This window comes from Mesocricetus auratus, unplaced genomic scaffold, assembly GCF_017639785.1.
Source record: "Mesocricetus auratus isolate SY011 unplaced genomic scaffold, BCM_Maur_2.0 Super-Scaffold_100046, whole genome shotgun sequence".
In the NCBI taxonomy this organism is placed as follows: domain Eukaryota; kingdom Metazoa; phylum Chordata; class Mammalia; order Rodentia; family Cricetidae; genus Mesocricetus; species Mesocricetus auratus.
This window is the reverse complement of record NW_024429223.1, coordinates 6983236-7007598: the sequence shown is the minus strand read 5'-3', so window position 1 is coordinate 7007598 and position 24363 is coordinate 6983236. Positions and strand designations below refer to the sequence as shown.

General features: G+C 50.3%; 1 protein-coding gene and 2 long non-coding RNA genes across 4 annotated transcripts; 2 read left to right on the top strand and 1 right to left on the bottom strand.

The window, feature by feature from the left end:
• Positions 1–2843: 2843 nt before the first annotated feature.
• LOC121136004 lies at positions 2844–11843 on the top strand. The gene is made up of 2 exons (XR_005873118.1): positions 2844–2965; positions 11574–11843. It is a non-coding gene; the product is annotated as an uncharacterized LOC121136004 (long non-coding RNA).
• Positions 6286–6686, bottom strand: LOC101826129 (60S ribosomal protein L37a-like). The gene has a single exon (XM_005081761.4). It carries the CDS (start codon positions 6640–6642, stop codon positions 6364–6366), a length of 279 nt encoding a protein of 92 aa, XP_005081818.2. The 5' UTR covers positions 6643–6686; the 3' UTR covers positions 6286–6363.
• A 629-nt stretch (positions 11844–12472) lies between the features above and the next one.
• LOC110343039 lies at positions 12473–22978 on the top strand. 2 transcript variants are annotated; one of them, XR_005873122.1, is made up of 3 exons: positions 12473–13548; positions 14355–14523; positions 21213–22978. It is a non-coding gene; the product is annotated as an uncharacterized LOC110343039 (long non-coding RNA). The 2 variants fall into 2 exon arrangements; XR_002385229.2 differs by lacking the exon at positions 21213–22978 and adding an exon at positions 15484–15533.
• Positions 22979–24363: the final 1385 nt, after the last annotated feature.

Sequence of the window (24363 nt, the reverse complement as noted above, 5' to 3'; positions counted from 1 at the left end):
GGGGTGAAAGACCCTCCTGTGTAGTCTTCCTGTTCAGCCCCTGCAGATGGTGCCTGCGAGTCAGGGAGCAAGCCACTAGCCTTTCCTGTAGAATAGAGAGCTTCAGGGCCCTTCAGAAAGCTTCTTTAAAGCTGTGCATGGTAGCTCATGCCTGAAATCCCAGGAATCAAAGAGGCAGGATCGGGAGTGAAGCCAGCCCTGGCTACATAAAAGCCCCCTGCCTTGAGAAGCTATACTCTCTGTGGGTATTTATGAATCAGTCTTTGCCCAGGACCTGGCTACCCTTAAATGGAGCCCCCCCCCATGTAGAGTGGGGTCACCGTCAGCTACATGGGACTTTGCTGCTAAGAAGGCTTCTCCCCACCTCTAAGTATAGGGAAGCCTATACATTGTGATTCTCTAGGTCGGGTCCAGATCCCAAAGTCTGCAGTTGACAGGCATGGGGTCACCCTTCTAAGAGTGCTGCGGGGGTAGAATATGGGGCACCCAGGAGTTGCCTGTGGCCCTGCCTGCACTGGCGGCTGCAACAGGCTGCGGGGGACGGGAATGTATTTGTTTGTAGCCCTTTCACATAAAGTAAAGGCCTCACAGACTGGTCCAGGCTGCTTCTCCTGTTTGGGCACAGGGTCAGGCAGGCTCCCAGGTGAGGAGCAGCTTCCTGGTGTGTCCTCAGAAGTCCAGGCCAGCAGCCCCATCCCTTCCACCCATGGCCGGTGACTCACAGACCTCACTCCCTTGGAACCTTCCTTTTCTGGAAATCCTTAGGGTATAAAAGGCAGCAGTTCCTGTGGACGGAAGGAACTGCCTGAGGCTGAGCCCTTAGCCACCTCTGTCCTTAGACACCTGACAAAATGAGTGTGGTCGCAAGAGTCTGGGGGGTCAGGGCAGGCTGTGGAGGGCCGTGTGGCACTGTGGGAAGTAGAAACAGGAGCTGGCTTATCCCTCAGCCCGGGGCTCAGACCAGCTCCCTCTCCCACAGACCTAGGACAAGGATGTTTACTTCCCTAAGCCCCAAGCTGCTGGAGACCACAAGGGCCCCAGGTGGTCAACAACCTTGGGAAGGTGTTCATTTATGCAAAGTTACTGAGACTTGGCTGTGTTTCCTGCCAGACGCTAGGGACACCACTGTGAATAAGATGAACTTGGCTCTCAGGTGAGAGAGGAGACTAGAGGCTGGTACCAGGGGCACAGAGGCACCTCTGGGTGAAGAGGGAGCCATGCCAGTGGAGAAACAGCATTCCAGGCACTGGCAATGGCTAGTGTCAAGGCCTTGTGTCCTGGAGAAACATGATGAGGTCAAGGCCAAATGACAATAGAACCCCCTCCTCCCTCAGAGACTTCTACAGCAGCAATCTGTTCTCTGATGGCTTTGTTCTGCCTGGTCGGTAGATGCCTGGTATGTGGGGAGGTAGGCAGGCATGGCGGTTGTGTGGCCAGAAGCTAGCCTGGATTCCCAAGGGAATCTATGGAAAGTCCATCCTCTACGGGAAGCTTCCATGGCCTCTCTTCTGCCCCTGACTCTAGGGTTCTACCAAGATACTAAGGGAACTCCCAGGAAATGACTTTTGGGACCCTTGTGTGAGACCAAGTGACACGCAGTCGACCCCCACTGCTGAAGTGTAGAAGGAAACAAACTTGAAATAAGATGTATAGGAAAAGAAAATGGTGAGTGAGCCTGTATGGAAGAGGAAACCTGTGCCCTGGTGTGATGGTGCAGTCACTATAGAGGCCATTGTGCAGGCTTCTCAGGCAACAACAGAACTCTGGGGTTGGTCCTGTTCAATCTGGGTAGTCCCCATACACTTGGGTGCCATGGTTATCCTGGCAATATTCACAACAGCCCATATGGAACACTAGTCTAGGTGTCAGATAAAGAAGATGTGACGTACACTGCAGATTCATTCAGACACCAAGGAGAAGGAAATTTCTGTAGAGAAATGGGTGGAACTAGAGATTGCAGTGTTAAACCAAACAAGTCAGACCCAAGGATCACATTTTTTCTCATAAGCAGAGTGAAAGTAGAAGGGTACTGTTTAGGAAGAGAAAGGGGACCATCGAGGGAGCAAGAGAGAGAAATAGAGTGAATATGATAAAAATGTTCGATACATACGTGTAAATGTAACATCAAAAACTCTAGAATGGCCGGGCGTTGGCAGTACACACTTTTAATCCCAGCAGTTGGGAGGCAGAGGCAGGCGGATGGATCTCTGTGAGTTCAAGGCCAGCCTGGTCTACAGAGTGAGTTCTGAGATAGACTCAAAGCAACACAGAGGAAACCATGTCTCCAAAAAAAAAATTTCTAGCATGTGGCCATAGAATGGAGCCAGGGAAGGGAAGGGACTATTGGAGGCTGTCCTCAGTCCCCTGCTGAGGAAGCAAGGTCGAAGGCTTGCAAGTCATGCTATTAGGCTGTTCTGAGAAAGGGGCCTGCCTGGGGAGCAGGTACAGCTCCCTGCCGTTGCCCAGCCATCAGGCGTATGACCTTCTCAGTTGGGACTCCCAGCTAAGGTGCTAAGTCAAGGCTACACTGCTGACCTTTGCCACTGGCCACCACTCCACCCAGGGATTTGGTTCTCAGGGTGGACTTCAACACTTCAGCTCTTTGCAGATGCCTTATCTACCCAGTACTGAACCCAAGGCCAACGGGATCTGAGAGCTACGTCTGATGGGTTGGGGCCAGGCTTCGCACAAGGCCTGGCAAGGACTCAGGAACCCACTGTCCTGCCAGCTGAGTCTCCCTGGAATGTGTCCTCCCGGCTGTGTGAACACTGTCCCTGCCAGGAGCATGTGATCCTCTGGCAGCTTTGGGTCCTTGGGGGTGGGGTGGGGGGTCTGCCTTGCCTGCCCGGGAAATGAAGAAAGACAAGGGAAGCTCTGAGACCTGCGTTGACCGCACGGGAACTTGCGTGCACCACAGCATTGCCTGAGCCAGTTGTGCAGAGTCCAGCCCGACGGAGCGTTGGGGGTAAGTTCGCAGCTGTGACCCAGTAAGCATCAGGGACAGGCTGCTCTTGCAGTCCCTGGTGGGGTCCAGTCTTCACACAGGATTCAGACACCAGGAGAGGTCATGCAAGGGATATGGTCAGGGATCCTAGTCTGTGCATTTGGCCATAGGACTTCCAGGTGCCACATTTTCTCAAAGGAGAGAGCCACTTACATATAATTAATGACATCCAGGTGTGGTCTGCCAAGGTGCGGAGGAAGTGCTTCCTAGAAAAGGTATCATTTGTTAGCAACTCAGAGTTTGGTACCTTGGCAGGCTTTATTGTGGTATCCATGAGGAAAGGAATACTGGTTCTTTTTTGTTTTGTTAAAAAATTTTTTTATTCTTTAATGGAAAAAAAAAGTGGTCAGGTATAGTGGCACATACCTTTAATCCCAGTACTTAGAAGCAGGGGCAGGTGGATCTCTGAGTTCAAGGCTAGCCTAATCTATAGAGCAAGTTCCACGACAGTTAGCCAGGGTTACTCAGAAAAACCCTATGTACTGGCTGATCTTGTGAGTCAACTTGACACAAACTAGAGTCATCAGAGAGGAAGGAGCCTCAGCTGAGGAAATGCTTCCTTGAGATCCAGCTGTAAGGCATTTTCTCATTTAGTGACCAGGACCATGGTCTGGGTCCTCCCCTGAGCTGGTGGCCCTGGATTCTAGAAGATGGTGGGTTGAGCAAGCCATGGGAAGCAGCACCCCATGGCCTCTGCATCAGCTCCTGCCTCTGGACCTTGGCCTGTTTGAGTTCCTGTCCTGACTTCCTTCAGTGGCGAACAGCAAAGTGGAAATATGAGCCAAGTAAACCCCTTCTTCCCTAACTTGCTTGTTGGTCATGGTGTTTCGTTGCAGCAACAGAAACCCTAACTAAGACACCCTTACATTTATTTGTGTAGGAGTAGGTGGTATATGCCATGTGGAGGTCAGAGGACAACTTGTGGGAGTCAGTTTCTCTCTCTCTCTCTCTCTCTCTCTCTCTCTCTCTCTCTCTCTCTCTCTCTCTCTCTCTCTCTCTCTCTCTCTCTCCCCCCCATGTAGGTAAACATCAGCAGACTTTCATGAGACTTCTATAGAAAATGATTTTCCATATGACACCAAAAGCAAAAATAGAAAGGAGGGCTACAGTCAACTGAAAAGACTCAAAAGAGTGGACAGACAGACAGGCAGGCAGGCAGGCAGCAGAAAGAAAACAAACAAAAGGATTTTGTGAGACAGGATCTCACTTTAGTCTGGGCTGGCTTGAAACTTGCTATGTAGAGCAGGCTGGCATTGAACTCACAGAGGCCCACCTGCCTTTGTCCCCGAGTCACAGGCTGGTGGTGCCTGTAGTCCTTCGGAAGCTGAGGCAACAGTTTGTGAATTTAAGGCCAGTCTGGAGTACATCGTGAGATCCTACCTCAGATAAACCAGACAACAAAAGAAAATCCAGGCTAGTTGTAAAATTGGGAAAGTAGACACTTTTCAAAAGAAATGAAATATATATTATATATATTTTATTTACATATTATATAGTTCATATATGAATACTAAGCAACAATACATAATTATATGTCGATAGTTACATATATTAATGCTTAGTATGATTAACCATCAGGGAAATATAAATCAAAACTTCATTGACCTGCCATTTCACCCCAGTTAGAATATTTACTATTTAAAAAATAAAAATCCTCCGGGCGGTGGTAGTATACACCTTTAATCCCAGCACTCAGGAGGCAGAGGCAGGCAGATCTCTGTGAGTTCCAGACCCAGCTTGGTCTACAGAGCAAATTCCAGAACAGACTCCACAGCTACAGAGAAACCCTGTCTCAAAAGACCAAAAATAAATGGAAAAATAAAAGAATTTTAAAAAGTAAAAATATGCCGGGCGTTGGTGGCGCACGCCTTTAATCCCGGCACTCGGGAGGCAGAGGCAGTCGGATCACTGTGAGTTCAAGACCAGCCTGGTCTACCGATCGAGTTCCAGGACAGCCTCCAAAGCCACAGAGAAACCCTGTCTCGAAAAACCAAAAAAAAAAAAAAAAAAAAAAAAAAGAAAAAAGTAAAAATAAAAGCCCTTCTGTAAGGTTGTGGGTAAAGGACCGCACTCACCCACAGTGTTGGCAGGGAGCTAGGCCGGTCTTCTATACAGTGGGAGGGCGTCCTCAGCCCGGTGGGAGATCTGACACATGAGCCAACTCGCCAACCTCACGGTCTCATTCCGTGTGGCAGCGTACCAGAAAGGTGCCCACACACCGTGGGTGGGCTTTACAGCAAGGTCGCAATAGCTAATTCATGCACAGGGTCCCAGAAGCAGGGCAGATCCGTCCTGACACCCACTGCCTCTCTCCCTTGCCAACAGCTGGAGGGATTCGGGTCACCCACAGGGACAGGGACCCTGTAAGAGTGACTCAAAGGCTGACCCAGTTGGGCAGGTAGGTGCAAAGCAAGGGTAGCCACTTCCTCTTGGCCTGCTTGTTAACTCAGGCCTCCAGGATGTGACCCACCCAGACAGAGGCTGTGGGGGAGGGACGGGGCTCTCTCTAGGTGTGTGGACCTCTTCGCACAGCAGATCATCGGGTTCTGGCCACCCCCGAGCTTAAGCCTCAACCCTTGTCGCTGTCTGCAGAGGTTCCCGACTTGTGAAAGCCCACATCCTCCTTGTCTGTGCTCTGCCTCAGCCCAAGCAGGCTCCCTAGAGGGCAAAAGAAGGGGGCTGGGCAGTGGAATGGAGTCTGCCTAGCCAGTCCTGCTGTCCTGCCTCAGCTTCCCAGGGCTGCCTTCTGGCTGCCCGCCCCTCTGTGGAGCCTCCCTGGTTGGCTATGTTCCCCTGCTCTGGCTTCCCCCACCTTCCTACAAACTGTCCCTTTGGTACCTGTGAAGTACTGGGCAATTGCAGATGATCCCTTTGAAGGGGACATGGGTGCCTCCCCTGCCTTCTGGGGCGCTGTGGGGGAAATTGTGGCTCAAAGATTTTTGTCTTATTTTGCTTTGTTTTGAGGCAGGGTTTCTCTGTGTAGCCTTGGCTGTCCTGGAACTTTCTCCGTAGACCAGACTGGCCCCAAACTCAGAGATCCGCCTGCTTCTACCTCTGGAATGCTGGCACTAAAGGTGCCACTGCCACAGCCGCAACCACCACCACCAGCCACTCAACAATCATATATTTGAATGCTTGGTCACTAGGAAGTCGAACTTGTTTGGGAATGATGAGGAGGTACAGTCTTGTTAGACGAGGTGCGTCACTGGGGGGGTGGGCTTTGAGGTTCCAAAAGCCCATGTCACAAGAACCAGGCTCTGTCTGTCTGTCTCTCTCTGCCTGCCAGAATACTCTTTTTTTTTTTTTTACGCAAATTAACCCATTTATTAGCGGCTAGGCAGGTCTCAGGCAGTACACTTTTACTGGTCCTTCAGTTCCTTCAGTCTTCTGATGGCAGACTTCACTGTGACGGCAGAAGTTGTGTTGTATGTCCAGGCCCCTCCAGCCACTGTTTTCATGCAGGAACCACAGTGCCAGATGCCAACGGCTCGTCTCTTCATCTTGGTCTTGCCGCAGAAGTAGCAGGTGTACTTGGTGTGCTGGCTGATTTCAATTTTGTTCACCATTTTCCGGAGGGAGGCACCATAGCGGGTCCCGTACTTCCCGACGATCCCGACCTTCTTGGTGCATTTAGCCATGTCGCCGGAACCTAAGCCCAAGCCCGGAGAGCACTCTTTTTTTTTTTTTTTTTTTTTTTAATCTTGTACGTTGCCTTTGTCATGGTGTCTCTTCACAACAAGGGAACAGTAACTAAGGCAACTCTCGAGGCTCTGTATCATGAGCTGATCCCATCAGCTTTGTCCGGCCTCTGTCAACACCTGCCCTGGGCAATCTAGCCAGAAGCACCTGCGTCTCCCAACGCTGCCCTTGTTTCTGTCCTTCCTCTCACCCTTCTAGCAATAACCTATCTGTGGATGCCCTGGGGGTCCAAGACCCCATCACACACCACTACACAGAGAAATTTGCACAGGAATGGGGTCTGGTCTGAACTTGGCAACACCCAAGGAGCTTCCTTTGTGCAGAGTGGAAGTCCTTCCTCCCCAGCAAGAACACAGAGGTGAACACAGACCAGGCTGTGTAGCTGGAGTCCATAACCTACAGGAGAGGAACTCTGTTTTGTTTTGGTTTTTGTTTTTTGTTTTTTGTTTTTCAAGACAGGGTTTCTCTGTGGCTTTGGAGGCTGTCCTGGAACTTGCTCTTGTAGACCAGGCTGGTCTGGAGAACTCACAGAGATCCGCCTGCCTCTGCCTCCCGAGTGCTGGGATTAAAGGCGTGCACCACCAACGCCCAGCTTCTGGGCAAGTATTCTACCACGGACAGACACAGGAACCCTACCCATCATTGGTGGACTCTCGGCAAGTGGCCTGCTGCTAAGCCATGCCCCCGGCTCCTCACTGTTAGATTCTAGGCAGGGTCCTTCACCAAGTTGTGTCACAGTCGCTTGACAGTGTATGGAACTGGAGCTGTGCTGCTGAGTCGCCCCCCCAGACCCTCCACCGCTGAACTCCAGCAAAGTTCTCCCACTCACTGGTAGATTCTAGGCAGGACCTCTGTCAGAGTCCCCCCAACCCCACCTCTCCATCTAACCCTAACCCTACACACACACACACACACACACACACACACACACACACACACACACACACACAACTTCCAGGGAGCTCTTGCCCAGGAAAAGAATGAAAACCCCAATGACTTCCTCTCACCCTTCACCTTTAGGGTTAGGAAACCAAGGTCCAGGGAGCAGACACTCAACCCCCACCTGACACCTAGGATCAAGACAAGGTAAACTGAGACCAGGGCGGTCTTTTCGCCTTCCTGAGCACTCCTTCGCCTGCTGTCCTCCACTTCAGCCTCCCAGGCCAACTTGAGCCAGGGGTCCCGAACTCACAACAGAAAGGCTGCATGGGGATGGAGATGCGGGGTGGCAGGGGGCTGACCACAAACAGAGCCTGGCATTTCTGGGCAAAAACCGGGGAAATTACAATCACTGGAGCTTCATGGAGATTCTGGAAGACGTCTGATTCCAATGAGCAAGCCTTCCAGAGTGCCCTTCCTGCACAAAGGGGCTCCCAAGCTGGCAGCGAGAGAATCTGGCATCCGAGACAGGAGTCCCCCAAGGGTGGCATTCCCTCTGCATGGCCTTGCTGTAATACCTGGAAATTTCACAAAGCTTGCAAATCACCAAAACCCTGAACACACCCCAAGTGGCTGCTTCTGGGTTCCAAATAGCAACAAAGTCTTCTGAGCTGGGGGGCACTTCCACCCGGACTCCCCAAAGAGCAAAGCCTTGGCCTTTTTCAGCCAATCATCCTCTTTCTTTTTTTATTTTATTTATTTTATTTTATTTATTTATTTATTTATTTATTTATTTATTTATTTATTTATTGGTTTTTCGAGACAGGGTTTCCCTGTATTGTTTTGGAGGCTGTCCTGGAACTCGCTTGGTAGTCCAGCCTGGCCTCGAACTCACAGAGATCCACCTGCCTCTGCCTCCCGAGTGCTGGGATTAAAGGCATGCGCCACCAACGTCCGGCCAGCCAATCATCCTCTTGCTGGCGTTGGAGAGTTCCTGAGTGTCTCCTGGAGCCAGCCAGTCCCATGAAAGAGAGAGAAGTAGAGCCCCCCAGCAGGGTAGTTCTCAGGGAAGGCCGCTGTGCAGATGCCCTGTCCTACCTTGGCCTTGGTCTGCTGATGAGGCGCTTTCCAGGGGTCTTGGAGGGTGCAGGTTACGCAGGAGGGACGAGTCCAAGGCTCCCTCTTGCTCCGTTCTATGGTCTTGACTGGAAACAATCCCTGCTCACAGCCCCTGGCCATCTCTGCCGGGAGTGGGCGTGTGTGACAGGGTGGAGGCTCCTGTGAGCATCAGTCCTCTTCCTACAGTCACCCCCGAGGGCCCTCTTCCTCCCCGAGCATTTGTCGTGGATGATCTCTCCCATGTCCTGGCTCTAGAAACAGCCACCTGACTTTTGTCTTGACAACCAGAATAGTCCTCAGTCTGCAAGAGTCAACCTCACCTCTCCTACCTGTGTCAGGGAGGCATGCATGGTCCTGAGGTCACACCAGCAGGTGTCCCCATGGTTCTCTCTCAGGAGAGTCCTGGAAAGCAAGTGATCTGAGGGCCTCAGGGTCTAGAGTCCATCTCTCTGTGAGCCTCTCTCTCTTTCTCTGTCTGTCGCTGTCTCTCTGTCTCTGTGTCTCTGTGTCTCTCTGTGTCTCTCTGTGTCTCTCTCTGTCTCTGTCTCTCTCCCTCCCTCCCTCCCTCCCTCCCTCCCTCCCTCTGTCTCCTGTGTATGGGTGTTTAGCTTGCATGTATGTATTTCTACCACTTGGCTGGAAGCCGGAAAAGGGCATCAGATCCCTGGCCTGGAGAAACAGCTGATGTGAGCCACCATGTGGTTACAGGAACTGAACCTGGGACCTCTGGAAGATCATCTGGTGCTCTTAACCACTGAGCCATCTCTTCAGCCCTGTGCAGATTGCTGTTGAGAAAGAAATCACCCAACAATAAACAGCTCAGGGCAGATAGATGGATAATAGGGTATCCAAAACCACAACGGACAAAGAGATCCCTTTATTCATGTCACAAACAGGCCAGGCTTTTTGCCTCCTGAACCAATTACCATGAGTCACAGCCCGGGAAGAAACACAATTCAGATACAACTTGATTTGGCGGTACAAAGGCCTCCCAGCCCTCCTCAACTTAGAAAAATATTGATGCAGGAAGACCTTGGGCAGATCCACTGTGGCACAGCAGCCTGAGCCCTCCTGTCAGTCACAGCCTGAGCCCTCCTGTCAGTCACAGCCTGAGCCCTCCTGTCAGTCACAGCCTGAATCCTCCTGTCAGTCACAGCCTGAGTCCTCCTGTCAGTCACAGAGTCCTCCTGTCAGTCACAGCCTGAGCCCTCCTGTCAGTCACAGCCTGAATCCTCCTGTCAGTCACAGCCTGAGCCCTCCTGTCAGTCACAGCCTGAGCCCTCCTGTCAGTCACAGCCTGAGTCCTCCTGTCAGTCCTGTCAGTCACAGCCTGAGTCCTCCTGTCAGTCACAGCCTGAGTCCTCCTGTCAGTCACAGGGCCTGAGTCCTCCTGTCAGTCACAGCCTGAGCCCTCCTGTCAGTCACAGAGCCTGAGTCCCTCCTGTCAGTCACAGGCCTGAGTCCTCCTGTCAGTCACAGCCTGAGTCCTCCTGTCAGTCACAGGCCTGAGCCCTCCTGTCAGTCACAGCCTGAGTCCTCCTGTCAGTCACAGCCTGAGTCCTCCTGTCAGTCACAGCCTGAGCCCTCCTGTCAGTCACAGCCTGAGTCCTCCTGTCAGTCACAGCCTGAGCCCTCCTGTCAGTCACAGAGCCTGAGTCCTCCTGTCAGTCAGAGAGCCTGAGTCCTCCTGTCAGTCACAGGGCCTGAGTCCTCCTGTCAGTCACAGCCTGAGCTCTCCAGTCAGTCACAGCCTGAGTCCTCCTGTCAGTCACAGCCTGAGTCCTCCTGTCAGTCACAGCCTGAGTCCTCCTGTCAGTCACAGCCTGAGCCCTCCTGTCAGTCACAGAGCCTGAGTCCTCCTGTCAGTCACAGCCTGAGTCCTCCTGTCAGTCACAGCCTGAGTCCTCCTGTCAGTCACAGGGCTTGAGTCCTCCTGTCAGTCATAGCCTGAGTCCTCCTGTCAGTCACAGCCTGAGTCCTCCTGTCAGTCACAGAGTCCTCCTGTCAGTCACAGAGTCTGAGTCCTCCTGTCAGTCACAGGGCTTGAGTCCTCCTGTCAGTCACAGCCTGAATCCTCCTGTCAGTCACAGGGCCTGAGTCCTCCTGTCAGTCACAGAGCCTGAGTCCCTCCAGTCAGTCACAGCCTGAGTCCTCCTGTCAGTCACAGCCTGAGTCCTCCTGTCAGTCACAGCCTGAGTCCTCCTGTCAGTCACAGCCTGAGCTCTCCTGTCAGTCACAGCCTGAGCTCTCCTGTCAGTCACAGAGCCTGAGTCCTCCTGTCAGTCACAGCCTGAGTCCTCCTGTCAGTCAGAGCCTGAGTCCTCCTGTCAGTCACAGAGTCTGAGTCCTCCTGTCAGTCACAGAGCCTGAGTCCTCCTGTCAGTCACAGCCTGAGTCCTCCTGTCAGTCACAGGGCCTGAGTCCTCCTGTCAGTCACAGCCTGAGTCCTCCTGTCAGTCACAGGGCCTGAGTCCTCCTGTCAGTCACAGAGCCTGAGTCCTCCTGTCAGTCACAGAGCCCGAGATTTCCACAGAGATGGAGCAGGAGGAAGAAATCTGTGTCTCCACAGAAGTCCTGGGAAGAACTAGCAGGAAGCCTGAGAGAGACAGAGACAGAAACGACAGACAGACAGACGGACGGACGGACAGACACACACACACACACACAAAGAGACTGGGTCATACTAAATTCAGGGTTAGGGTTAGACAGACGACAGACAGACAGACAGACAGACAGACAGACACAAAGAGACTGGGTCATACTAAATTGCCCTGAACTTTCACCTTCCTGCCTCAGTGTCCTTAGTGGCTAAAGTGGCGTCTGTACCACCACAGCCGGCTTAGCGTTGTTTTTGTTTCTGTTCTCTCTGCAGCGCTGGAGATGGAACCAGAGTCTTTCACACGTAAGGCAAGAGAGAGCACTGCACCACGCAGTTTCACCCCAGCCCTCTTCCTGCTGTGTTTGGAGGCCCAGCTCAGAGAGTGGTCCAGGGTAGCAAAGCACTCACTCTGTAGCCCAGGCAGCCTTCAAACCTGCGACCCTCTGGGACCCCGAGTCTGAACCACCCGGTTTTAATATCTCCCACTTTCTTTTAACTGTTATGTAACCTCCCTCTAGTGAAGTACATCCGTCTTTTCAACGATTTATTTTTATTATTTTAAATTATGGGGTAAGGGCATGTGCACATGAGTGCGGTTGCCTCAGAGGCCAGACGAGGGCATCAGATCCCCTGAACTGGAGTTACAGGCAGCTCTGAACTGCCTGGCATGGGTGCTGGGAACTCTTTATTTATATATTTATTTATTTATTTATTTATTTACTTTTTGAGACACGGTCTCACTGGTTAGCCTGGAACTCACTATGTAGGCTAGACTGGTCTTGAATGTACAAAGATCCTCCTGTCTCTGCCTCCCAAGTGTTGAGGTTAAATGCTTGGGCCACCACACCCAGCTAATATGCACTCTTAGCCTCAGAACCATCATTCTAGTCCTTAGCATACTTTTTTGTTTTGTTTTGTTTTTTCGAGGCAGGGTTTCTCTGTGTTGCTCTGGAGCCTATCCTGGAACTCGCTCTGTAGACCAGGCTGGTCTCAAACTCACAGAGATCCAGCAGCCTCTGCCTCCTGAGCGCTGGGATTAAAGGCGTGCGCCACCAACGCCCGGGCTTGTTTTTATTTCTTGAGACAGGGTCTCACTCTACAGCCTTGGCTGGTCTGGAACTCGCTATGTAGACCAGGCTGGCCTCGAGCTCACAGAGATCCGCCTGCCTCTGCCTCCCGAGCACTGGGATTAATGCGTGCGTACCGCTTATCTGGAAAAAACGAGTGTCCGTCATGCTGGGGAAGCATGGCAGCCAGTGGCTGGCATGGAGCATGGAGCTGAGAGGCCACATCTTAGCCACGGCATGAAGGAGAGGGAGAAAACTGGAAGCAGGGTGAAGCCACATGATCTCAAAACCCATGCCCAGAGACTACTGCCTCCAGCAAGGCCATGCCTCCCAAACCTCCCCAAACGGCACTACCACACCGGGACACTACCACACGGGGACATGTTCAAATGTCCGAGCCTGTGAGGGACGTCTATCACTCAAACGCCACACCGCGGTACTGCAACCTTTGCCCAGGGACCATGCTGGCGTCTTTGGAACTCTGGACTCAGACCTTGTGCGGCGGCAGTAGCCTGCCGCCTGCCTTCCTTTACTGGGAGGTAACCGATTCCCCCAAGGGTGTGTGTCAGAGCCCAAGGTCACACAGGGCCAGGGGCCTGCCTCCAAAGAGACAGTGACGCCACAGGAAGAGGGAACAGGTGGCTTCCTGCCTCTTTTCATCTTTTGTTTATCCAATCAACAAACGTCTGGCGAGTGTCTCCAAGAACTGGGAGCCAAACAGGCGAAGACGCTCTCTCCTGGAGCTCACTAGTGCAGGGAGACAGACAGGAAACACACTGGAAGTCTGTTGCTGAAGGAATCCAAGGAATTTCACCCACAAACGACTGTGCACCCTGGGGATCAGCATAAAGTAAAGGCCCTTGGTGAGCAGGAAATACTGTTGGGAGGCTTCCCAGGATGCTCCTCCCTCAGCTGGATGAAGGACTCTAGGCCATTCCCAAGCTTCAATGAACACACACACACACACACACGCGCACGCACACACACACACACACACACGCACGCACGCACGCACTGTTGGGGGAAGGGGGGCAGCGACGGGGATGGACACAGTGTGCCTGGACAGATTGTCAGCTGCGGCGCTTCCCCCAAGGTTCATTCAGTTTCCAGAGAGCTGATCATATCCACAGCCTCCCAAATTCACATTCCCGTCTCCGGCCTCCATGAAGAAAGACGCAGAGGTATGTGCACGACACTGGCTTTAAGGTAACCACTCTTCTGTGACAGTCCCTTTTCATTCCGTCCCGGGGGAGCCCTCATATCTCCAGCATCTTCCCCAGGGTTAGCAAGATTTCCTGCCAAGAGGGGGCCATGACGTCGGCAAGGTCATGCCTGTTCCCACGAGTTCAGCCCTGCCGGTGTGCTTTACGGCTTGTTGAGTTGCAGAGATTATCTCAATGTTCTTCCGCTGGATACAAATCCTCGCAAGCGTGCTAGTGTCTGTCAACTTTAACACAAGCTTGAGTCGCTGGGAAAGAGGGAGGTTTGATTGAGGAATTGGCACCATCAGATTGGCTTTTGGGGCATTTTCTTTTTTCTTTTTCTTTTTTTGGTGTTTGGAGACAGGGTTTCTCTGTGGCTTTGGAGCCTATCCTGGAACTCGCTCTGTAAACCAGGCTGGCCTCGAACTCACAGAGATCCACCTGCCTCTGCCTCCCGAGTGCTGGGATTAAAGGTGTGCGCCACCAACGCCCGGCCTTGGGGTATTTTCTTAGTGAAGGAGCTGCCACGTCTGCCATCCCTAGGCTGGTGTTTCTGGGTTATACGAGAAAGCAAGCTGAGTGACCCATGGGGAGCGAGCACCCCTTCGTGGCCCCCGCCTCAGCTCCTGTGGGATGGACTGGGAGTTCTATGCTGTGATAAAACCCTTCCTTTCCCAAGCCGCGTTTGGTCACGGTGTTTATCACAGCAGCTGGCAGGGGCAGGCACAGTGTTTACTGCTTTGGAAAAGCAACAAGGGAGATACTGAAGCTGTGGTTGGTTTCAGATAACCCCTGGGAGCAGCGTGCTACAGGAGGGAGCCCCTGCACCAGAGGGGCCAAGCCTGGGTCTTGAAGGAGGAAGGCATCAGGAGAGATGCAACTTCATATGGGAGACCTCACGGCGGGGCCTCATAAGAGGACCTGCATCAGGAGAGAGCGCCACTGTATAGCAAGGTGGGAAGGTTGAGGGGAAGAGCCCCTCAAATCCCAGGAAAGAAAGAGGTTCTCACTCTTACAGCTTTTCAGGGAGGGTGGGACCTTCCATATCCTGTGACTGACTCAGCCTGGCCTAGCCTCTGTGCCAAAGGACACGGAACCAGGTAGAGGGATAAAGTTATCTTGTGATTGCGAGGAGGAGGAGGGGCCGAGCACGCTTGCCTCAATCGTTTTCTGGAATTCCCCACCTTTCCTCTGCCCCCTTAGCAACCCTCCCTCCCCTCCGTGGAAGTTGGCCAAAAACGTGCTCTCCAGACCCCTTGTGTTAGTAGTCACTTTTCTGTCTCCGTGATAACGCACCACAGCGGAGACAACTTACAGAAGAAAGACTTTATATTTGGCTCAGGGCTCCAGAGTGCTAAGAGGCTGTCACGGCGGAGAAGCGGCAGGTATGGCAGCTCAGACAGCCATGAGAACACGCACTCTGACACCCAAGAAAGAAGCAGAGGCAGTAGCCTGCCTCAGCAATTACCTTCCCACCATCAGCAATGCTACCTGTGCACCCCTTAACAGTGTCCGCCAGGCGCCGGGCATTGATGGCACACGCCTTTAATCCCAGCACCCGGGAGGCAGAGGCAGGCGGATCTCTGTGAGTTCGAGGCCAGCCTGGTCTACAGAGTGAGTTCCAGGACAGCCTCCAAAGCCACACAGAGAAACCCTGTCTCGGAAAACCAAAAAAAAAAAGTGTCTGTAGGCAGTTTTTGTTCTTACCTCTCCTGCCTCTTGCTCCTCTTCTCCGTTCTCTGTCCGTCTGTTATGTCTGTTTGCCCGTCTGAGGCCTTTCACTCCCCCCCCCATAAGCTTATTGCACTCTGTTGCGCATGGCATGTTTGCTTAGTGACATACCTTGGCAAGGACCCCCAAAAGGTACCCACTTAACTTTTCTTTTTTCTTTTTAAATCATTTCGGTGGGGCCAGGAGCGGTGACACATGACTTTAATTTCAGCACGAGGGATGCAGAGGCAAGTGGAGTTCAACGCCTCTGTGAGTTCAACGCCAGCCTGGTCTACATAGTAAGTTCCAGGTCACCAGGGCCATTAGACTCTGTTTCAAGGGAAAAAAAAGGGTTCAGAAGTCAGGTAATTGGTCATTGATTGGCATCATCAGCTGTGCAGCCTGCTGCCCCACCCCCACTCACCAGCCAAGCACGGTGAAATCAAGACCTAGTTCTGGTTCGGTAACATAGAAGCCAGAGATGGGGTCCTCAGTAAGGAAGTGCTGGGAAGGTCTGTGGATTGGAAGAGACAGGCCCAGGACAGTGAGCACTGGAAATGCCCCTGAGGGGTCCTATCACAACGGGAAGGATGGAAACAAATGGGAGGGCAGAGGGGCCGCAGGAAGGCCGTGTAGTGTTTTAACAGGCTTAATTTTTAATCTGCAGACGGTTGTGAGTCACCGTGTGCGTGCTGAGAACCCAGGCCTCAGGAAAGGGAGACAATGCTATTAATTAACCAGCTCTCAGTCCCCTTAACTGTCTTACTGAGATGTAAATCACACCTCCTAAAAATCCACCGACCCCCACTCTGTGACAAAACACGCAACTGAAACCTGTTAGTGGCGGAGGAGTTTACTCTGATTCCTGTTTCGGAGGTGGCGAATGGATAAACAGGCGTGGCTGTGCACAGCCTGCCGGGGTCATTCTCACCGGCTAGATGAGAAAGAAGGGCTCACCTGCAAGGCCAGCTCTGCCCTACACACCTCCTAATGGTTCCAGAACCTCCCAAAAAGCACCAGCAGCTGGGGACCAAAGCGTTCCCAACCATAGCAGGCCGCTGCCTTAAAACCTGCAACTCCGAGGCTTCTACAACAGTCCTAAGGTGATGCAGTCATCACCACTGTCTAGTTCCAGCAGATTTTTCTGCACACACACCTCTGAGCAGCCCCTTCCACCCCTCCCTTGTCTGGACAGCTACTGACCTCTCTGCCTCCGTGGATTTGCCTAATCTGGATCCCTATAGTCGGAATCACACAACAAGAGACGATTTCTGACTAGTGTCTCTCACTCTGTATAACGCTTTCAAGTTTCGTCCATATTGTATGTAGCCTCAACATTTAGTTCCTACTTAGGACTAGGTAGTAGTCTTTGTGTGTTATATATCATATTTGGGGGCTGGCTCGGTGGTTGAGAGTGCTTGCTGTTCTTCCCAAGGCCCCAGGTTCAATTCCCAGCAACTCACAACTGCCTGTAATTCCAGTTCCAGAGGATCTAAGGCCTGAGGCTCACTCGTGTCCACATACCTCCTCCCCCACATACCCACACACTTGCACACAATTAAAAACAGTAATAGTAAATCTTAAAAAAATGTTTCTATCTATCTTCTGAACTTGTAGGGGGTTTTGTTTTGTTTCTGTCTTTCTGGTTGCACGAGTTGGGAGGCTAATGAGTATTTGAGAGCAAGCTTCTGTGTGGACATATGTTTTCAATGATCTTGGGTACAGACCTGAAAGTGGAATTACTGAGTCACTTGGCAAGTCTGCGTTTAAGGTTTTGGAGGAGCTGTCAAACTGCTCTTCAAAATGTCTGAACCATTTTACGCCCCCTCTAGCACCGAAGGGAGGTCCTAACTTGTTCCCAATATCACCAACACTTCTTCCTATTTTTAGTTTACCCATTCTTGTAAGGCAGGAATTGAATCTCCTCACGGCTTTAACTTTTTTTTTTTTTTGTAATTACCTGTATGCATTTGTGTCTGTTTGTGATGTGTGCTCATGAGTGAAGTACCTACAAATGCCAGAGGAGGGTGCCAGATCTCCCGAGATTGGAGTTACAGGAGGTTGTGCGGCACCAAAATACTGCTGAGCCATCTCTCTCTAGTGCCCCCTGGTTAGAATAACTTGTAGGGCAAATCCCATCTCACGTGCTCAAGTGTCCATTTACTTTAAATAAAAGTGTCTTATTTTAGTATTTTGAATTATGAGAGTTTCACCTGCAGGTTTGTTTGTGCACCATGTGCATGCAGTGCCCTCAGAGGTTAAGAACACTGGCTGCTCTTCCAGAGGTCCTGAGTTCAATTCCCAGCAACCACATCACAGCCATCTGTATTGAGATCTGGCGCCCTCTGCTGGCCTGCAGGAATATATGCATATAGAACACCATATAATAAATAAATAAATCAAGAAGAAGAAGAACTGGGCATTGGTGGCGCACGCCTTTAATCCCAGCACTTGGGAGGCAGGGGCAGGTGGATCTCTGTGAGTTCGAGGCCAGCCTGGTCTACAGAGAGAGTTCCAGGACAGTCTCCAAAACAATACAGAGAAACCCTGTCTCGAAAAAGAAGGAGAAAAAGGAGAAGGAGAAGAAGAGGAGGAAGAGGAGGAGGAGGTGGTGGTGTTGTTGGATCCCCTGGAACTGGAATTACAGATGCTTATGAGCAGCCATATGGATGCTGGGTACCAACCGAGGCCCTCTGGAAGAGCAGTCAGTATTCTTAATCACTGAGCCATCTCTCCAGCCCCCCTACTGATTATTTTAAATGACGTTGTCTTTTTATTGCCACATGAGAGTTATTTATACATTCTGGATTTTGGCTTCTTATCAGAAGATTTACAATAGCACCCATTCTGTGGTTTGTTTATCCACTATATTGGTGGTCTCTGAAACACAACACTTTTCAATTTCGATGAACTCTCATTTACTTTTTTTTCTTTTGTGTCATCGCTAAGAAACCATAGTATAATCAGTCATAAAAATTTTATCTTATGTTTAATTTTATGCATAAGAATGCTTTGCCTGTGTATATGCACATGCAGTACATGCATGCAGTACTCTTGGAGGCCATAGAATAACTACAGACCCTCTAAATCCTGGAGTTACAGATAGCTGTGAGTCACCTTGCGGCTGCTGGGAACTGAACTCAAGAACTCAAGTCTTAACTCGGCAGTGGTGGCACACGCCTTTAATCCCAGCCAGGGCTACTTGGAGAGACCCTGTCTCAAAAACAGGGTGGGGGACTGGAGAGATGGCTCTGTGGTTAAGAGCACTGGCTGCTCTTCCAGAGGACCTAGGTTCAATTCCCAGCTCCCACATGGCAGCTAGCAGCTGTCTGTAACTCCAAGATCTGACACCCTCACACAGATATGCATGCAGGCAAATCGCCAGTGCAAGTAAAAAGACAAATATATATATAGTCTTCTGCAAAAGCTCATAACTGCATAACTGCTTAGCTGTTTCTACAGACCCTGCCTCTGTCCCTGCCAGTGACACACGCCTTTAATCCCAGAATTTGGGAGGCAGAGGCAGGCAGACCCTGTGAATCAAGGCCAGCCTGGTCTACAGAGTGAGTTCCAGAACAGCCAATGCTGTTACACAGGGAAATCCTGTCTGGGAAAACCAAAACAAGAGTTCTAAAGGCATATGCCACCAATGCCCAGCAAGTTGTTGTATATTTTTATCTAAGGATTTTATAGTTTTACTTCTTGATTTGTTTGACTTAATTTTTGCATGGCATAAGGAATAGGACTCAGCTTCAATAACTTTGCACATACCTAGAAAATTTCCCAGCGATATTTGCAGATTAGGGTATTATTCCTCCACCAAATTGTCCTAATACCTTTGTTGGAGTTGTTTTTTAATATGGGAGAGCCAATACACATGTGCATACTAGGAACAGAGTCAGCAGAGAGGAAGAAATGGTGACATGACAGGAGATGGGTAGGGAGAGTCCTCAAGTGGGAGAAGGAACTGGGTCCAGTTTTCCGGGCAGGAGGGGGTCTCTGTTCTTGGGGAAGTAGATCAGGTGATACCGGTGCAGAGGTCGGTAGTGGGCATTCACTTCTGATCACTTCACTTTTCTTGCTGAGGCAGGAAGCAGCAAGAGAGGAAGACAGAAGTCCAGACCAGGGCCAGAACTGAGAAGAGGGTGTTTCAGAATGAGATACCAGAACCCAGTCTCTGCTGAGGCCACAGTGTCTGCAGCAGCCTCTCCTCCCCCGTTTCACGGGCTGAGACAAGGTCTGCCGGTTCCTGGACAACAGACTCCCCAGGGCCAGGATCTCTCACCGGAGCAGCAAATTTTATCAAAACAACATATCCCGCCCTCCATGCCTTCCCTACCCTCTGCCTTGTTGTAGGCTCTTAATGAGAAATCCCTGTCCTCTGAGAGCTGTTTCCTCCTCCTCTGCCACATGAGCTCTGGTTCTCTTCAGAGATTCACGCCATGCTGTCTCTCATGCTGAGGTCTGAACTCTCCTCAGAGTCCCTGTTTTTTATGTTTTTAAAATTATGTGTGTGTATTTGTGTGTGTGTGTGTGTGTGTGTGAGAGAGAGAGAGAGAGAGAGAGAGAGAGAGAGAGAGAGAGAGAGAGAGAGAGAGAGAGAATAACCTGAGGAGTTCATTTTCTCCTTCCATCATGTTGGTCCCAGGAATTAAACTCAGGTTATCAGGTGACAAGTGTCTTTACCAGCTTTACGCTCTCATCAGCCCTTGTTTTGTTTTCTTGAGACATAAACCTTGCTATATAGTCCAGGTTGGCCTGGAATTCATAATCATAATCCTCCCACTTCAGCCTCTGGACTGCTAGGATCACAGATGTGCACCAACAGACTCAGCTCTTTTTAAATTAATTAGTGTGTGTAGGTGTGTGTTTGTATGTGTGTGTGTGTGTGTGTGTGTGTGTGGTGTGTGGTATGTGTGGTGTGTGTATGTGGTGTGGAGTGTGTGTGTGGTGTGCTGTGTATGCATGACTTCATACACCACAGTGTGTGGAGAGGTCAGAGGACAATTTGCAGGAGTCAGTTCTTTTCCTTCTACCCTGTTGGCTCCAGGGATCAAACTCAGGGACTAGGCTTAGCAGCAAGCACCTTTACCCATTGAATCATCTCACAAGCTCAGTATTCTTATTTTATGCCAGGTATGGTGATTCACACTGTTAATCCCAGCATACAAGAGGCAGAGGCAGGGGGACTTCTGTAAATTCAAGGCCAGCTCGGATTACATAGTGAGTTCTAAGCCAACCGGGGTTACATAATGAGACTCTATTTCAATCAACCAATCAATCACAGGGAAGGAGAAATGGTGCTGAGGTTAAGAGTGCTTGCTGCTCTTCCAGAGGACCCAGGTTCAATTCCCAGCACCCACACAGCAGCTCAAACCATCTGTAACTCCAGTTCCAGGTGGTCTGACACCCCCTCATGTGACCTTCCCGAGGGATGGCTCATGAACACAGACATGAATAAGTGTAACGTGTTGTTTTTCTGCCAGTTAGCCATTTGGGTCCTGCCACAGTTAGCCGCTTGGGTCCCGCTGCTGGCTCAGCCCCCAAATAACACACAGGATGCTCTATATTGATTATAAGCTGTTGGCCGTTTGCTTGGTTTCTTACTGGCTAGCTCTGACTTATGTATTTAACCCATAATTGCTAATCTAAGTATTTCCATGTGGTCTACTCTTACCCAAGGAATGGTCCGGGAATGTTACTTCTCCTGCATCCTACAAAGTGACTCACTGTGCCCCTCTTTCCCAGAATCCTCCTCAACTCCTAGTCCCACCTATCTTGCTTCCCTATTGGCCAACAGTGCTTTATTAACATATACACAGAAGGACTTCCCCCATTAAATAAGTATATATAACCAAAATTTAAAATAAACCTTTAAATATGTTACATAACATATTGGTCATTATTAATTTATTCTGTTTTATTTGTTACAGGGTCTCATCATATATCCCTGGATGGCCTAGAACTTGCTATGTAGAGCAAGCAGACTCATCTCAAACTCAGACATTTGCCTGACTCTGCTTCCCAAGTGTTGGGATTCAAGGCATGTGCCACCACACCCAACAAAATTAAATCTTTTTTTTTTTTAAGTAAAAATTAAGGGGTCTGGAGAGATGGCTCAGCAGTTAAAAGTACTTGTCTTTTGCAGATAACCTATGTTCAATTCCCAGCACCCACATAACAACTCATAACCACTCATAACTTCAGTTCCAGAATGCACAAGACACAGACATACATAAGAGCAAAACTCATACCCATAAAGTCTTAAAAAATTACGACAGAACCCAGCCCTCTGAGCCACCATTGTCATAACTGCCTCAGAAGCCTCCTATGACTAATGAAGCCACTTATCTCCTCCCAACAAACTGGAGACACCAGACAGACCCAGGATGAGAGGAATCCTGGCATTTCTTAATCGCCATATGTTGATTGCTTAGAATGGAGAAACACCCGGTTTCGTATACAAAGAAGGCTGCAGGAGACACAGTCGGTGTTTTGCTCTAGGCTTTTTAAAACCTCAGGAAGTCCTCAAGCCCTCTGCAGCCCAACTCATAAACCAGACCCCACTGTGACAGCATCCTGGATTTTGAACGGTGACCACGAGAGGGCGCTGCGACCTAGCTGTGGAAAACGGAGCGGTTCGCAGCTAGGTGGCGCATGATAATCTCGGCTGAGTGGTCGCAGCCAGCATTATCCTCTTTGCCTCCTTCCTTGGCTATGGGGTCTTGATCCTGCATCCTTGGCCATAGGACCTTTGCCAATAGTGTCTTCGCCCTGCATCCCTTCCCGTGTGCTTCCTTCCAGGCTCTGGCTGTATCTGACTTGACAGAATCAAAGTCAAGTCTAGCTGAAAACACACCATCTGCCTGTAAGGAGGAAAAAAAAACTCCGGAGCTGTCACGTCAGCGCCCGACGCAGGTTAACCAGCCTCCAAGCAGATGGTCGCTTTTTATAATTACCGGGTCCCTGCCTCGGCTTGCTCCCCTTTGCCTCCTCCCCAGCGGGAGCAGGTGGGTGTCACACCCCCGCGTGTGCCCTGCCACCTGCTGCCACCAGCTACCAGTGGCGACACAGCCCTGCAGAGAGCCCCTTCTCCCCAGGGAGGCCTGGACCCAGATTAAACAGATCGTTGACTTGCTGGAGAGGATGCAACAAAACCTCCACGCCAAACCTTGGAGGGTAAATTAATGAAAGATTTTGACTGAACAACACGAACTTTTAAATCCAGCCATTTTGCTCTGGAGGAATCTGTCATAATCCAAAGACTATCAAAATCCAAATTACGGAGATAGTAACATAAGCAGTGCTTTGATGATAAGAACTTTCCTAAAACACACTCCATGCTATGATATAAAGGCTACTGTGTAACCAACCATTGCCAGTGTTTCTGAGGCGTTTGAAATTACCTTTAAAAATACGAAGCTGGGGTGGAGAAATGGCTCAGTGGTTAAGAGCACCAGCTACTCTTCCAGAGGTTCAATTCCCAGCACTTGTATGTACGGTGTTTCACAACTGTCTGTAACTCCAATTCCAGAAAATCTGATGCCCTCTCTTGGCATATGTGTACATCAGGCAAAACACCCATTCACATAAATATATATACATTTTTAAAAGGAATATGAAGTTGGTGGTGCATGCCACTGGATTTTTCTAAGTTTTTGGCAAAAAGTTATGGACAAATAAAAGGAAATGAACGGTTTCTAAGATCTGTTTTTTAAAAACAAAGAGTTAAAGGAGGGCGTGATCACTGTGAGTTCGAGACCAGCCTGGTCTACCGAGTGAGTTCCAGGACAGGCTCCAAAACAATACAGAGAAACCCTGTCTCCAAAAACCAAAAAAATGAATAAATACATAAAGGAGGGTGTGGTGTCTCATGCGTGTGATCTTACAATTTAGGTGGCTGAGGCAGGAGGAACATGAGGTTGAGGACAGCCTCTAACTACACAATGAGGCCCTGACTCAAAACTTACCCCAAGCTACACTAGATCAAACCAACCACACAAAGGCGAACCCAGCAGATGGTAACAGTGACTATTTCTAAGTCAGCCCAGGCAGCTGTCTTTCAGTTTATGGCCTCTGGCTCCTTTTAAATATTGTGCCAGGCAGCTATTAGCTACTTAAACCAAAATGTAGCAAAAAAAAAAAAAAAAAAAAAAGATACAGGGCTACAAATACCTTTGAAACAGTAACAGAGAAGCAATCACCAGGGAAACGGGGGGGGGGGGATGTTTTCAACTCCTCAAAGAATGGCAGAAGGTTGTGGGCCGGGTGCCACTGGGCCACAGCAGAACTGGCCGTCACCGTGCCCTCATTTGAGGGCTGCTCCACCAGACACATCAGACAGGAATCCCAGGGCTGCACCTCCTGGTCCCCCAAGCCTGGCACACAGTGGGACGTCATGCAGGAGTGTGGAAGGATGGGTCCAACTGCCTAACAAATGGAATTCTGTCACAACCCTGACTTTCCTTTTTCTTTTTTCTCTTTTTTTCAAGACAGGGTTTTGTTTTGGAGCCTGTCCTGGAACTCGCTCTGTAGACCAGGCTGGCCTCGAACTCACAGAGATCCGCCTGCCCCTGTCTCCCAAGTGCTGGGATTAAAGGCGTGCACCACCAATGCCCGGCTTCAACCCTGACTTTTCTAAATGCATGTGTAAGCAATTGCAGAACTTGGCATACTGTTCAAAACAGGGCACATGCCTCTACTCAAGCGCTTGGGAGGCTGAGGCAGAAGGGTTGTTGAGTTCCACAGCCTGGATTATATAGAGATAAAGTGAGGCCCTGACTCAAAATAACAAAACAAAACAAAAAATAAAAGAAAATATCCCGTAACCTGAAACACTGAACAAAGACTCTTAATCACGGCTTCATTGCCATGCATCTGCCGACCAATGCCTTCACCCCTACACAAAACGAGGTCCACTGTAGAGCTCAGTGGAGCTGTAGCAGCTAGGGGTGTGGTCCTGACCTTAGACTTCTAGTTCAAGGGGCCTTGTGGGTCACTTACTGTTTAGCAGGAAGAACAGACAGTGTCAATCAGAAGAGCCAGTCTCCAAAGAGCACTCTCTGTCCTGCCCTGTCCCTGTTC

Excerpts from the sequence above, each read along its gene's own strand:
- LOC101826129 (XM_005081761.4), bottom strand. The coding sequence starts at position 6,642 with ATGGCTAAATGCACCAAGAAGGTCGGGATCGTCGGGAAGTACGGGACC.